General features: G+C 42.6%; 2 protein-coding genes and 1 long non-coding RNA gene across 3 annotated transcripts; 1 reads left to right on the top strand and 2 right to left on the bottom strand.

Moving 5' to 3' along the window:
• Positions 1 to 601: 601 nt before the first annotated feature.
• On the bottom strand, positions 602 to 4023 carry LOC129753937 (NADH dehydrogenase [ubiquinone] 1 beta subcomplex subunit 8, mitochondrial-like). The gene is made up of 3 exons (XM_055749789.1): positions 3936 to 4023; positions 3503 to 3726; positions 602 to 757 (listed from the first exon to the last, which is right to left on the bottom strand). The coding sequence occupies exons 1-3, from the start codon at positions 4021 to 4023 to the stop codon at positions 602 to 604; spliced, it is 468 nt and encodes a 155-aa protein (XP_055605764.1).
• A 2593-nt stretch (positions 4024 to 6616) lies between these two features.
• Positions 6617 to 7385, bottom strand: LOC129751386 (uncharacterized). The gene is made up of 3 exons (XR_008738695.1): positions 7208 to 7385; positions 6972 to 7111; positions 6617 to 6883 (listed from the first exon to the last, which is right to left on the bottom strand). It is a non-coding gene; the product is annotated as an uncharacterized LOC129751386 (long non-coding RNA).
• A 593-nt stretch (positions 7386 to 7978) lies between these two features.
• On the top strand, positions 7979 to 11832 carry LOC129753935 (collagen alpha-1(III) chain-like; the record flags this gene model as incomplete). The annotated part of the gene is made up of 2 exons (XM_055749788.1): positions 7979 to 9449; positions 9769 to 11832. Coding segments are annotated over 2 exons (2301 nt in total), but the record flags the coding sequence as incomplete, so codon positions are not given.
• Between the last annotated feature and the right edge of the window lie 561 nt (positions 11833 to 12393).

Raw genomic sequence — 12393 nt, 5'->3', positions numbered from 1 at the left:
ATATTGATATTTTGAAGTAAGTATGTCTACGTGGACATGATCCAAACCCCTACCCCCCTCTCCGTGGACAAGCGAGGACATTATAAATCCACCCCCCCCCTCCCCTCTAAGTTGTCCACGTGTTATGTAAACGGTCCCTTATACGCACAGCGATCACTAGACGACACTTTATAGCGTAGGAGACCGAAGTGACAGTAAATCAACTGCCAGCCCTTTGAGCGGAGATGGAAGACCAAAGTTTTCGATAAGGAAGTGTGCACCGAAGCTATATACATGCAGGCTATATATCGCAGGTTCATGATGCTAAGAAGCTGACGAAAATTATGGTAGCGGTGTGCAATATGATCATGCCTAGAAGGAATACACCGAAGTGGTGGCGACGACCACCTTACTGGTGGATCTCAGAAATTGCTTAGCTTTGCACTAGCTGCTTAAAAGCCAGACAACGAGCTCAACGGGCGATAAACGAACCCCATAGAGAAACGAGAGGTGCCGTTTACCGAGCAACCAGGGTGGCACTTAAGCGAGCTATTGAAACAAGCGAAGAGAACTGTTACAGGGCGTGATGCCAAGGCTTAGATGATCATCCATGGGTTCAAGCCTATAGAGTTAAACTGGCGAGATTCGATTGCCCAAGGTCGCCAAGGTTTTCCCGCAGCATGGCCCAACGCAGTGGCCACTCACCCCGTACGACGCGGGAGCCCACGACATCGAGCCAGTAACGAATAAGGAACTTGCCTTGCTTGCTTAGTCGGATCTGAGTAAAGGCCGTTTAGTCAGATCTGAGTAGTTGGGGTTTAGGCGAAACTGAGGTACTTATGACTTACATAGAACGGAGTAGCTCAAAGTTAGCGAGTGGGACCTGGGTAGTAAACCTGCAAAACTCTGCCAGTTGACGAATGGTAGACAATGTGCAACTCGTGGCACGAGTCGTGACCCCATATACCCAACATTCGGATGGTGGTCATATCACCTCTTGTCTTACAACTCCGATTCTCTACCTCCTCGTGGTGCTAGCTCAGGTGCGAGCAACCTCCAAACAGCAACATCACGACGGTTCTCCTGCGAAATAGAGAGGTTAGCTGCAGGCCTTGCGAGCCCGTAGTAATGAAGTAACGAGTAATGAACTAAAAATTCCAGACCTACGCGACGAAAAGGGACTAGCGATTGGAAACTTGAAACATGGAACTGTCGATCTCATTTCATTGGCAATACCCACGTGCTCTCCAACGAATTGAGGAAGCGCAAATTAGACATGCATCCTAGCGCTGCAGGAGGTGTGCTGGAAGAGCTCCAGGGTACGAGTGTTCCGAGATGGTCATACCATCTACCAGAGCTGCAGCAACACAAATGAGCTTGGAACAGCTTTTATAGTGATGGTAAAGATGCAAAAGCGTGATCGGGTGGTGACCAATCGACCCACCAATGTGCCGGCTGAGAATCAAGGGCCGCTTCTTCAAAATCAGTATCATCAACGGGCACAGCCCTCACCTGGGAAGTACCGGTCACGACAAAAACGAATTCTACGCGCAGCTGGAGCGTGAATACGACCGCTGGGGGATTTTAACGTTCAGGTCGGCCAGAAGGAGGAAGTGAAGCTGACAATTGGGAGGTTCAGCGAACACCAGCTGATCAACGAAAACGGTCTTAGACTCATAGCTTTCGCAGCTTCCAAACGAATGACCGTATTTACATAGAAACTTTTTCCTGCACCGTCTCCACATCCACCACACGTGGAGATCCCCGTACCAAACGCAATCACAGATCGACCACGTTTTGATAGACAGCCGGTACTTCTCGGACATCAACGACATCAGATCGAGTCAGACCACTATCTGGTAATGGTGAAGATGCGCCCAAAACTCTCCGTAGTGAACCGCATACGAAACCGATATTGCCTCGGTTCAATATCGCACGACTGAAGCAACCTGAGGTCTCGGCAGACTAGGCACAATCGCTGCGCTGCCGGCAGAGGGCGAGCTTGACGAAGCTCCTTTCGAGGACTGTTCGGAATACCATCAAGACAGCCATCGACGGCTGGGAAGGATGGCATCGCAGCTACTTATATTGCCTACATCGGTTGATGGTCCGGATCTGGGATATAGAACAGCTACCGGAGGAGTGAAAGAAGGGTGTAATATGCCCATCTACAAGCAGGGCGACAAATTGGACTGTGAGAACTACTTTTTTTTCCTTAGTTTTTATGGGATTTGAGCACTTTCACGTTATTCATTCCCTCATGTGAGAACTAGGTACCGAGTAATCTCTGTCTTCAATGCCGCATAGACGTGTTGTCTCAAATCCTACTCCGCTACTTAACCCCAAACAAGATTCGCGGAAAGTCATCAGACCGGCTTCACGAAGGGACGGTCTGCGACGGGCCAGATTTTCATATTACGAAAAATCCTCCAAAAAAGCCGTCAACACCAACTCCCTACGCACCAACTATTCATCGACTACAAAGCAGTGCTGTTTGCGGATCTCGGGTGAATTGTCGAGTTCAGTTGAATCGAGCGAGGTGGTTAGACCAAGTGGAGCGTGATCTGGCGAATGTGAGATGTACGAGAAATTTGAGAACGGTTGCCATGGACCGAGTGAACTTTTGCGAATTATGTTCATCAAGTTATGTCGTGAGACGGAAAACTACGAAAATAATGCGCATCAATAAACATATTTTTTTAAAGAATAAAACCCTATAGATGCGTAAAATCATTGAATTTGTAAAAGAGTTTGATAGATTTAGCTTATTTGATTTGAGCATAAAATATTTTTTTGAAAAATTGAAAGCTTTTTTAATAAAATATTCTATGCTCAAACAAAAAAAAGAAATTCTCAAAATGTTTTAGAAAATTCAAAAATTTCAACCATCGATTAAAGTATGTGTCCTATTTTGGTAATAAAGGCTTCCTTAAGCAATTCTAGTTTACCATGTTTGGATGCAGATTTTTTCAAAAATTTCAATTTGATTCGAAAAAATATTAATGTCACCGAATTTAAAACGGAATAATTAAATAGCATTAAAAATATATTTTTTCTTAATTTTTCATTACCTACAAAGTACCTACATATATATAGATAATTCATGCATTGTTTGAGAAGTTTGAGCAAAAATGTAATAGACAAAAATAAGTCACCATATGAAATTTTATCAAAACTTTTTCTCAGAACATCATCTAAGGCACAGAGAATCTAAAATAAGAATTAATCTTTTTTCCAATTTTAGACACTTTACCACGTTTATGTCGTTCATGTGTTAAAATTAATCTGTTTTTTTAAACTTTTCATAGATTAATCAAAATATCTTAAAAATTTAATTTCTAAACTTGTGAACTTGTGAACTTGAACCACAATCAAGTTCATTAAAATAATCTGTACATATTTTCTAAAGTCTCTTTTTGAATACGTTGAAAACATCGAAGTATAAATATTTATATGGTTTTAAATGCACAAAATTGTCAGTCTACCTACCTAAGCAGGTAAACAGTTTTTGAAATCCACTCACCGTATCGTGCAAGTTTCGCTTCAGTTCGGGAAAGTCGTACGGATAGTAGGGATCGCGTGCCTCCACGGGCACATCCGGCAGTTTGGGATAGTCACCGATTCCGGTACCGTCGTCGGCAAGTGGCTGATATTCCGACGGGTGCAGCCCATATTTACGAGCAGCCGCTTCCCGTTCTTTCTCCGTCTGTGGAAAGGTGGCCGGTTTGAAATCCTTATTCCATCCGTCTGTAAGCATTTGAAGAAGATTAAAGTAAGACAAAAGTAACAAACGATGTTATCGTGAGTATAAACAGATTTTCGTTTTGGCGACCCGACCCGAAGATCGATATTACGTAAAGTGGCACAAAATACGCACATCTTCTGCAATTGATAGCGCAGTTAATTCAATGTGGCAGTAACATTTCTAATCGGATAACATTTCCGATAATACTTACGGGCTTGCCGGGCGGCCAGAGCCAGGAGGGCCGGGTTTTTGGGTACTATTAGGGAGGCAAACTTTAATCCTTTGATGAGCGCTGCCATTTTTCGGAACACACACCAGTCGTCGTTCGCTTAAGACCGATTCGGATTTTTCTGATGTTTTGCGATCAAACGATGATGAAGAAGAAGAACGAATGAGCACGCAAAAAATAAACGTCAAATGAAATTTTAGTACTATTGTACTAAAATCCTTCCTACAGAACGAACACTGTTATGAAAATGAATAGCCACACTTTGTTTGAAATGCACACGGTGCTACGAAAGATACGGATCTACAAAATCACAGGGCATTATAGTCTCGTTACTGAGCCCCTTTAAGAACTGTTCACAAAACAGTTCGAGTATAGAAGAAGAAGAAGAAGAAGAAAAAAAAGCTTAAACTTAGAAAAATGCATGCTAACGATTAATCAACCGCAGAGCATAATGTCCAATTACTAGCTCTACATTAGGAGAACCATCAAGCTCCGAACCAAAAGAAAGAAAAATGATTGTTTTTTTTTTCACCCAAATTTAAGCATTTTCAATTCTTATACCACCTTATCTACAACGTTCAAGTTAAAATAAAACTTTATATAATTTACTTAACTAAGATATCTGTTCGTATCTACTGAACATAATTTAAATGTCAATATGATGAGTTACTGAAACTCTTAACAATTAACTTAAGTTATGCAAGAGCAATTGCTTTTAATAATATATTGCCACCTACCAAAACCGTTTTTTGAAGTTTCGCTGAATATATACACAGTTTTAAAGGGAAAAAAGAGATTCCCGCGGACCAAACCTATACAATTTTTCATGCTGTTTTGTACATTCAATAGCAGCAGCGACGATTTTGTATGTATGTATGTAGATGTAGTATGTATAGTTCCCCCATCGGTAGCAAGGTCCAGCCTATGTCTGTGTGGCTTGGCCTTCGAATTTCTTCTCAGGCTTCGACGAACGAGGGTTCGTCGAGGGAAGGCATCCAACCTTCAGAGGCCTGCAATGAATGGTTGGCAATCCACTCCGCTTGCAATATAGTCTCTTCAGATTAACCCCAGATGTTTTCTCTGAAACATATAATTATTTGTACAATGAAACAAATCGGTATCGATTTTTGAATACCGCGAATGCGCCAAGACCTTTGTTTTGAGAAAAACGCATTCCAAGTTTCAGAAAATAAAATCAATTTCCTATTTAACTGCGTACAATCATATTCCTAAAATGCTTTCAAATTGATTTAATTTCATCACCCGATCGATCAATATAGCTTTTCCGTACTAATTACTTCAAAAAATTAATAAATACAACTGTGGGCCCTTTTACCACAGACTGGTGCTCTCATTTTGTTCATTCGCCAAATTGGAGCGCCCTTTCGAATTGCAGAATGACTGTTCGCCTTTTGGATCACTCATTAAAGAAGCAATATTCAAGCAAATTTCGGCTTGAAAGCGGGTCCAAATGAACACATTAACACATTAGCACATTCAACGATCTTATAAATGCTGATTTGTGCTTCTCCTCGTCCTGGGAAAACAAATTTCAAAAACTTCAAAGCCCTTTTTCCATCTCGATATTGGCCCTTTTGTTCGCGACGAAATTTTGAGGGGAAATGGGCGAATGAACTGTGGGATTACACACTCATAAAAAAAGCTATTCGCCTTATTTAACAAATTAAATTTAACTTCACTAAAATAAGAAAAATTAAAAGGGGATTATATTTTCGGATGTAAAATAAAGAGTTTAACGCAGGGGGGTGACAATCTGGTTCTTCTTGCGAACAAGAATCTTTTTCTTTTTTTCTATCCATCGGGAGAAACGTTTATGGTGTTTTCCTCCCTAAGCAGTACAGAGTTGAAAAAGTCAAAATTTCAACCAATGAGGAACCAGAATGATGTTTGTGTTAGTTTGCAATCATTCATAATTCTCTAGGATTTGACATCTAGTCCGGTTCCTTGACAGCAAAATGTCAGGTTTGTTATGGGCCCAAAAAATCGTGGGCCCGTAATTTTGATGGTTGTCAAAATCAATGACAAAGGATAGGGCTGTCACCCCCCTGGTTTAACGCATTTATGTGATTATCTGGATTTGTTTACAGTTGGCGCATTCGCCGTATTCAAAATTCGATACCGAAATCTTATACCTGACGGCAACTTATGGGAGTCGAACCCAAAAGTTTTTCTTGCCGATACCGGGAATGGAACCCAGTACGCCTGGGTTATCAGACTCGCACTTAAAGCAGCAGCGACTATTTTTCTATATTTAAAGGGTTTTTCAATAATTCGCTCAAAATTATTATACAGAAAATTTTAAAGTTGCAATAAGTGACGTCACCGAGCAACGGTCCACACGCTAGAAATCATTGAACCACTTATGTTTCAAAAATAACCATTTTTGACCTTTTCCCGGGAAATGTCATTTTATGAGTTCTCCATGAGAAGTCATAAAATGACTTCTAGGGGAGAAGTTCGAATATGGTTATTTTTCAACCGAATGAGTTTCTAGCGGAGAAGTTGTAAAAAGGTTATTCTTTAACCGTTTTTTTAAAGAGCTGCTGTGTAATTTGCAGATTTGGAAGTGTTTCTAGTAAAATTTTCATTAAAATCTCCGGTTTGTATTCAGTATTTCTATTTATTTAAACAAATACACTATAGCATCAAAAACCCCTCTCCTCCCACTACTACCGAATTAAAATGAAAAAAATTATAACATAACGCCGGAAGTGGCGATACGCCTTGATGACATTTTGTTGATGAAAGTGGTCAAAATATCAATGTCTTCAGTGCTGTTCGTTCACGGGGGGGTGAGGTTTTTATTTTTGACTGGCGGGTGATATTTTTAAAGCAGTCCAGCCCGTTCCAGCTTCTTGCGGATGGTGAAATTGCAGTCGGAAGAGTATCTTGCATTTTCGCACCAATACCTAAAACAAAAATACTTTATTAGGTAACCATGCAACCTTTCCATCCTTGGAAGGATTCAAAAGTATTCTAAGGAATATTTAAACTTACCGGAAGTGTGATCCGGGTTCTCCTTTTAGGTTATTTCAATATACCTGGCAGTGCGAGGACCAGCTAGCAAGCGGCTGCGGTTGATTATAATTTAGGTGTTTCTATTGAAACTTCATGCGGGTGCATATCTCATCGGTATCCTGAAATTTAATTTCATTTGTTTATTGTGAGGTAGCAATTTGATTTATTTATATTAAAAGATGAATTTAGCTGAATATTTACATTAAAATATTTACCTTTGATAACCACCAATAGATTCGATGTGTTCTGACAAGGACCGATTTAATCCGAACTCGATCTAGTTTCCCGGAATGATGGAGTTTTGAAAAACGCGTTCGTCTGTAAATTAGCAATTTTCAAGATGGCTACGATAGGAAAACCAATTTATTCAAACATTTTGTGGTTAATGCTCAAGAACTACAAAAATGGTTAAAATTTGAGAAGGAAAAATTCTTAAAAAATAACCATATTGGCAGTTTTTGGGCCAAAGCCATAAAATGGTTATTTTTCAACCGAAAATGTTTAAATGAAAATGAGCGTGCATAAGCATTTCTAGTACTGGGAACAAATCAGAAAGTGAAACTGCCCTAACGAAACAAACGCAAAAACGCGAATGAAAATATCAAAAAGAAGAGGAAGAAACCACATTCAAAAAGAAAGGAATTTCCTCGATCAAACTCCCCATCAAACCATCGTCAAGCTGTCACATCGCGGCGGAAAATCAAAACTTTACCTATTGGTTCCGGATAATTGTGTGCTAAATTGGTGGAAAGTGCTGGCCGAACGCCGACTCTGGACATTAGAAGTGATCTTGTGACGCGAAAATCGCTCGTCGGACAGTAATTAGCAATTATCTGAAGGTCGCTTTTTCCGGGTCTTGTGTTTTGATTGTTGTGACCGCGCGTTTTCCGGATTCGGGACTGGAGTTAGCTGGGTGTTTTGAATGACCAGTTGCTTCGAGCGGAAGTAATTTCGGTGGTCCGTTGTTTGGGAGAGGAACGATATAATCTCCGGTTTTCATTTTAGATGGCAACTTGAGTGGAATGTATTGCGATTATTTTCTGCCGTCGGAGCAACAGCAGCAGCAGCAACATTATCATCCCAGCGCAGGAGGAAGAGGAATGCCGAAAAAATCGGAACCGGGTGAGTTCAGCGGACCGGGAAGTCGTAGTAAAAAGATGAACAAGCTGGATGCTGGCGGAGGACCAGGCCAGCAACACCAGCAGGGAGGACCCGGAGCGGATAGTGATTTGATGAGTAGTTTTGGGCTGAAAGACGACGGTTCCCAGATTATGAAAGGAGGTCCTGGTAACGGATCCGGAATGAACAAAAACGCTGATCCATGCAGCATCAATAGCAGTGTGGCCAACAGTGGACCTGGTATAGATACTATGTCAAAAGTAGGACCAGGCATGGGCATGGATGGACATCCGGATGTGGGAAAAATGAACCAAGGACTGCCAGGAATGATGTCAAACAAACCATCGAATAAACTGGAATATACACAACAGCAAAGTCAGATCTTTGTGTTTAGCACGGCATTGGCCAATAAAGGAGCGGAAGCTGTAATGAGCGGCCAGTTCAACTCGATTATTGCATATCATTGTGCACAGATGCAAAAGCAGAATCGACTAGGTCCTTGTGGGCCAGAGGATGGCGTTTCCGGGGCCATGTCCCCGTGGATGGACCATGGACACGGATCTCCGGATCATCACATGCGAATGAATCCAGGACCGGGTCCTGGGATGCCACCGGATGGAGTAAAAAAATCTGCCACAATACACCATACTCCCAATTCTTGCCTGGAAAACGATAATTCTGTGCCAATGTTCCCAAACGACCATCACATGCGAATGGGTCCTGGAGGGCCGGAAGGTGGCCCAATGGGAGGCAAAAAACCAGCAACAATCCACCACACGCCTAATCCTTGCATGGATCAGGACGGCTCACTTCCCATGTACCCAAACGACGGCCATCACATGCGGATGCCGGGACCCGATGGAATGAGTAAACCCTCGACGATTCATCACACTCCAAACTCCTGCATGGACGGACCAGACCCAAATGAAAACCATCCCGGTGGACCCGGTGGTCATCCTCCGGTAATAAAAATGGAAAATCCATCGCCCGGTGGTCCAGGAGGACCAGGACCTGGACCCGGGCCCGGCAGCGGTGGCGGTGGACACTCCAGCTCAACAATTATCGATCAAATGAACTCACTGGTAGCTTCCTTACCGCTGATGAAGGGCGGCAACGTACTGTCCCAATCGCGCGGCCAACCGCAGCCCTCGTTGCAGGGCGTCAAAGTTCCCGACGAAAACCTCACACCCCAACAGCGGCAGCACCGGGAACAGCAGCTGGCCACGATCCGGCAGATGCAGAAAATGTTCTTCCCCGAGCAGCGGGCCATGATGGATCCGCACGGTATGGGCATGCGAGCGCCGTTCCGCGGTGGCATGGGTGGACCAGATTTCGGAGGTAAGAGTTTAACCGTTTCTAATCTCATCATTACATCGAAAATATTGATTTGCCTCCATAGACTTGTTTAGCTTAAACTACATGAACATGTAACATATGAGAAAGTCTGCTGTTTGATTTCTGATGCTTCAAACTAGTACTTTTCAAGTTGACAAAAAATCTAGAACGCTTTGAGAAATTTTTCATTTGCGAAGCCAGTTGAAGCTTTTATTTCTGAACTGTATTTTAAAAAGTTAATCCCACCTCCCTTTTTTGTTATCTTATTTCATGGAGTTTTGCTCAATACTAACTTCTCCTAATCATCTTTAACATTCAACAGGAGGACCCATGAACAGGCCACTGAATCCAGCGTTCATGAATACCCCGCTAGGAGCGAACGGCCCTATGGGACCTGATGGGCCAGGACTCGGACCGGGAATGATCAATGAACAGATTCCCCCAATGCAATACAACAAACCGGGCATGATGAATCCCGGCATGTACATGGGTGGTCCCGGAGGTGGCCCCATGGGACCAATGGGAGGTCCGATGGGTCCTGGTGGTGGCCCGATGGGACCGGGAATGGGTCCAATGGGACCAGGAGGACCCGGAGGTCCCATGAATCGCATGTACAAACCCGACCCAGATCCGATCTTTCCACCGATGGGAGAAATGGGTGGCGGATACAATATGAGCAATCACGGTGGTTCCGGACCAGGTCCGGGTATGTTCAACCCCAATATGCAACGAATGGGTATGGCAGGTGGTCCCGGACCGGGAGGACCTGGCGGCCCGAATATGATGGCAAAAATGCCAGATCAAGGTGGCCCGTTGCCCCAATCGCCGCTAGTGGATGATGTTGATCCTCTTAAGGCAGGGCCCCATCAAATGATGCTTCCCAACGCTCCACCTCAACAATCAGTCACCCCGGGCGCCAACGGCCCCGGTAGCAATGGGACGGCCAACTCGCAAAATCCTCAGAATCCATCAAACAATGGCAAATCGAAAGAGCAATCTGTTTCCCCAGAACACCACATGCAGCAGCAACAGCAGGGCGGACCCGGAAGCCAACAGGGTCCACCGACGCCCCAAACGCCGCAGGGAGGACTTCCGACGCCCGGCGGAGCAGGAGGTCCACTTACCCCGCAGACGTCAATGGCGAGCACTTAAGGGTGAGTCTCTTGTTTCTTTCGTTAACTCGAAATTGTGTTTTAAATCTGCCTTATGACAAAAAAAAAAAACAAAACAAGCAAACAAACAAAAATCGGAAACAACCGAAACTGAGAGATTGCGCGAAACAAAAATTAATATCAACTGTTTAGCAAGAGACAAGTTTTTCGCGCGACAGAATGAATAGAATAAAACAAATCTAGTTAAGTGTAAAACCGTGGCTAGACAAAAAAAAAAGAAACAGATTTATTCAGATTTGTAAGGAAAACGAAAATGAAGCTCTTGTATGTTTTCTTCCCTCCCTTTCACCAAATCCACGAGTAGGATTTTGCTTCCTTTTGTTTCCCAAAGGGCTGCCTGTAGCTTTGAGACTCGTACGCTATACAGTCTTCCGATAGAAAAACGATTACTCAATTGACTATCCCCGTAATATGCTAATGATTTCATTGTCTATTCTTCTGAAACTCTTTTATACTTTTATATTTCAATTTGATCTTTTCAAATCGGTTAGCCTTTGTAGAATTCTTTATTCTTCTGTTTGAAATTTGACTAGAACAGATTAGATTTTTTTTTACAAATTGATAGTGTACGATTCTCTAATAGGCACTTCTCATTGCTTAGCTTTTAACTAAAAGAGATAATCAAGTATAAGTCAATTACTATTTCTGGTACTGCGTAACAGTTTCACACACTCGAAGGTAGACATGATTTTGTTTTTATTTTTACCCTAAAAATAACTCTTGTAAACCTCATTTCTCAATCAGAGCTTCGTGGTAGCTTAAAAATATAATTTCATTGTGATGCAGATGATTATCTCTCTTGGATGAAAAGCTGTTTCAAATCAAAACCTCCCATTTAGGAAAACAAAACGACACCGAAAGATGTGTTTTCAGAACAAGGAAAACGCATCCATAAAATAAAATATGGAAAACAAACTTTCCCAACAATCAGATTGTGTAGAGACACCCGTTGATTCCTTATTGTTTGCTGGAGTTTCTTTTTTCCTCCCTCCGTATCTTCTGTTAATCGATGACTGTCGGTTAACGAATGATTGGTCACGCGTAACCCTTTTCTTCATTCATGGACCTGCGTCTTTTGTCGAAAATCTTTCTTTCGTTCTTGAGTATACTTGTAAGACTAACACACGTACACACAACAACAACACACACACACATACAGAAAGATAAGAATAATAACAGTTAAATAATAAAATAAAACGTGTAATAATTTTAAAGTGGGTGGATTGCTTTCCATTCTCCGTAGCAAACGATCACAATGTCCAGTTCAGTTCAGATATTTTAGCACAAAAGCCAGGTAGGTACGGTACTTAAGGTACTTACTGGTACTTTACTGATTAACTTAAAAATTTAGGGTCGATTGTCCGAAGCAGCGCAGATGTAGCGTGAATACGACCGCGGCCCAAACATGATATCAAGATCGTCATCGGGGAATTCAAACCGACAATTGGGAAGTTCAGTGCGCACCAGCTGACCAATGAAAACAATCTCAGACTAATAGATTTCGCCGCCTCCAAACGAATGGCCGTTCGTAGTAATTGTTCGCTGCACCGCTTCCCATACACTTACACCTGGAGATCACCGTACCAAACGCAATCACAGATCGACTACGTTTTGATAGACACCCGGCACTTCTCGGACATCATCGACGTGAGATCATGCAGAGGCGCTAACATCGAGTCAGACCATTATCTGGTGATAGTGAAGATGCGCCCAAAACTCTCCGTACAGAACAACATACGAAACCGACGCCTGCCTCAGTTAAATATCGCACGACC

This window comes from Uranotaenia lowii, chromosome 3 (assembly GCF_029784155.1).
Source record: "Uranotaenia lowii strain MFRU-FL chromosome 3, ASM2978415v1, whole genome shotgun sequence".
Classification (NCBI taxonomy): Eukaryota; Metazoa; Arthropoda; class Insecta; order Diptera; family Culicidae; genus Uranotaenia; species Uranotaenia lowii.
Note: the sequence above shows the minus strand (reverse complement) of the source record. Positions and strands in the feature narration are given on the sequence as shown.